This window comes from Carlito syrichta, unplaced genomic scaffold (assembly GCF_000164805.1).
Source record: "Carlito syrichta isolate Samal-C Ts95f unplaced genomic scaffold, Tarsius_syrichta-2.0.1 Scaffold153894, whole genome shotgun sequence".
Lineage (NCBI taxonomy): Eukaryota > Metazoa > Chordata > Mammalia > Primates > Tarsiidae > Carlito > Carlito syrichta.
Genome location: NW_007097990.1, coordinates 151,425 through 153,293, shown reverse-complemented (window position 1 = coordinate 153,293; position 1,869 = coordinate 151,425). Strand labels below are relative to the sequence as shown.

Sequence of the window (1,869 nt, the reverse complement as noted above, 5' to 3'; positions counted from 1 at the left end):
TTCTTGAGTCACTACTAACAGGTTGGTGGTTTTGCTTGGAATATATTAAAATGGCCTCATTCTGTCGCCCAGGCTAGAGCACAGTGAGTGGCACCATCACAGCTCACCACAGCCTCGACCTCCCCATCTCAGGCGATCCTCCCGCCTCAGCCTCCCTACTAGCTGGGATTACAGGTGCACGCCACCATGACTGGTTTATTTTTTGATTTTTTGTAAAAACGAGACCTCACTGTGTTGTCCAGGCTGGTCTCGAACTCCTGGGCTCAAGCGATTCTCCCGCCTGGGCCTCCAGCAATATTTTTTGAGCGTGTGGGCAGTTGGTTAGCTTTGAGTGTGTGTGTGTGTGTGTGTGTGTGTGTGTGTGTGTTAGTCGGTCAAGCCGTCGTGGGGCAGAACGCGGGAAGCTCCGAGGACCACCGTGGGTCTGCAAGGCCCTAGCTGCACACTCGCGGAGGCCACAAGTTTGCAAGCCCAGCTCCCCGCCGCGGAGGACAAAGGGCCCGGCCGGGGACAAAGGGCCACGGCCGCGCCTGCGCAGAGCGCGCGCGGGCCTTCCGAGCGCTCCGGGGACGCGGCCCGGCCCCGCCCCCTGGCGTCGAGGTGACGTCACGCGGAGTTGCCATGGCGTCGCTGAGCGGCCTGGCGTCGGCGCTGGAGTCGTACACGGGTCGGGACCGCCTGGTGAGGCTGGGGCGGAGCGGGGCCGGGCGTCCCGGAGTTCGGCCAAAGCTGACAGGCGGGGAAACTGAGGCCAGAGAGGGGGCGGGGTCGCCCAGGATCCCCCATCGCAGAGGCCCTGCCCAGGCTAGACTCGAGCGCGGTCCCCTCGCGTTGGACATTGAGGTTGTTTCCGCCCATCCAACCTGGCTGGACATTGACATCCTGACCATGTTTGGACTTTTAGGATCTGACCAGGCCCCTGAAGTTAGTCCCTGCGTTTTCCCCACCCGTCTCACATGGCGATTTAGGATGTTTCAGGCCCCCCACCCCCTACTCCACAAGCAAGTTTCTACCAAATCTGTAGTCGGGCGTTGAGGCTGTTTCAGCCAATCAGGTCCCAGGGAGCCCACCGTGGCCACGCCCCTGCCGTCCCAGGCCCAGTAAAGTCCAACCAAATCCCCCGGAGTTGGTCATTTGGTTTGTTCCTGCCAATCCAGCCGGGCTGGTTATTTAACTACCGACCAGCTTCCCATGTTTGGACGTTTAGGATCTGACCAGGCCACTGTGATTGGTCCTTGGTTTTTCCTAAACTCTCAGATGGGGGTTTTAGGACATTCAGGATTCTCCCAGGGCTGGATAGTTTAGGCTCCAACCAAATCCCATATGACCGAGCATTCAGGGTTTTTTTAGTTTTGTTTTGAGTCAGAGCCTCACTCTGTCGCCCAGGCTAGCGTGCGGTGGCACAGTCACCGTCACCGTAGCCTCGACCTGCTGGGCTCAGGTGATCCTTGCCTTTTAACCTTCCGAGTAGCTGGAACTCAGGCGTGCGCCACCACGCCCGGGCTAATTTTTTGGTTTGTTGTAGAGACGAGATCTCGCCAAGTTGACCAGGCTGGTCTCGAACCCCTGGGCTCAGGCGATCCTCTCACCTCGGCCTCCCAAAGTGCTAGGATGAGGGGTGTGAGCCACTGTGCCCAGCAGAGCATTCAGGTTTTGACAAATCCTCCCTCCCCCCAAGTTGGATATGTAAATTTTGGTCTTTAGCCATTACAACCAGGCTGAAAAGGAACTACAAGTAAACACAGTATAGAAAACAACAGGACCAAGCAGTTTCTGAAAAGCGGATGAAATAAAGATATAGCCGGGCTTGGTGGCTCAGCTTGTAATCCCCGGCCTTTGGGAGGCTGAGGTGAGTGGATTGCCTGAGCC

At 57.7% G+C, this 1,869-nt stretch overlaps 1 protein-coding gene across 2 annotated transcripts in view; it reads left to right on the top strand.

Moving 5' to 3' along the window:
* Positions 1-621: 621 nt before the first annotated feature.
* The window catches only part of PEX11G (peroxisomal biogenesis factor 11 gamma), an 11,116-nt gene continuing 9,868 nt past the window's right edge, over positions 622-1,869 (top strand). For both annotated transcript variants that reach the window (XM_008050861.1, XM_008050860.1), the window contains exon 1: positions 622-681. In XM_008050861.1, coding sequence (XP_008049052.1) covers positions 622-681 — 60 coding nt within the window. The remainder of the gene's footprint in view (positions 682-1,869) is intronic.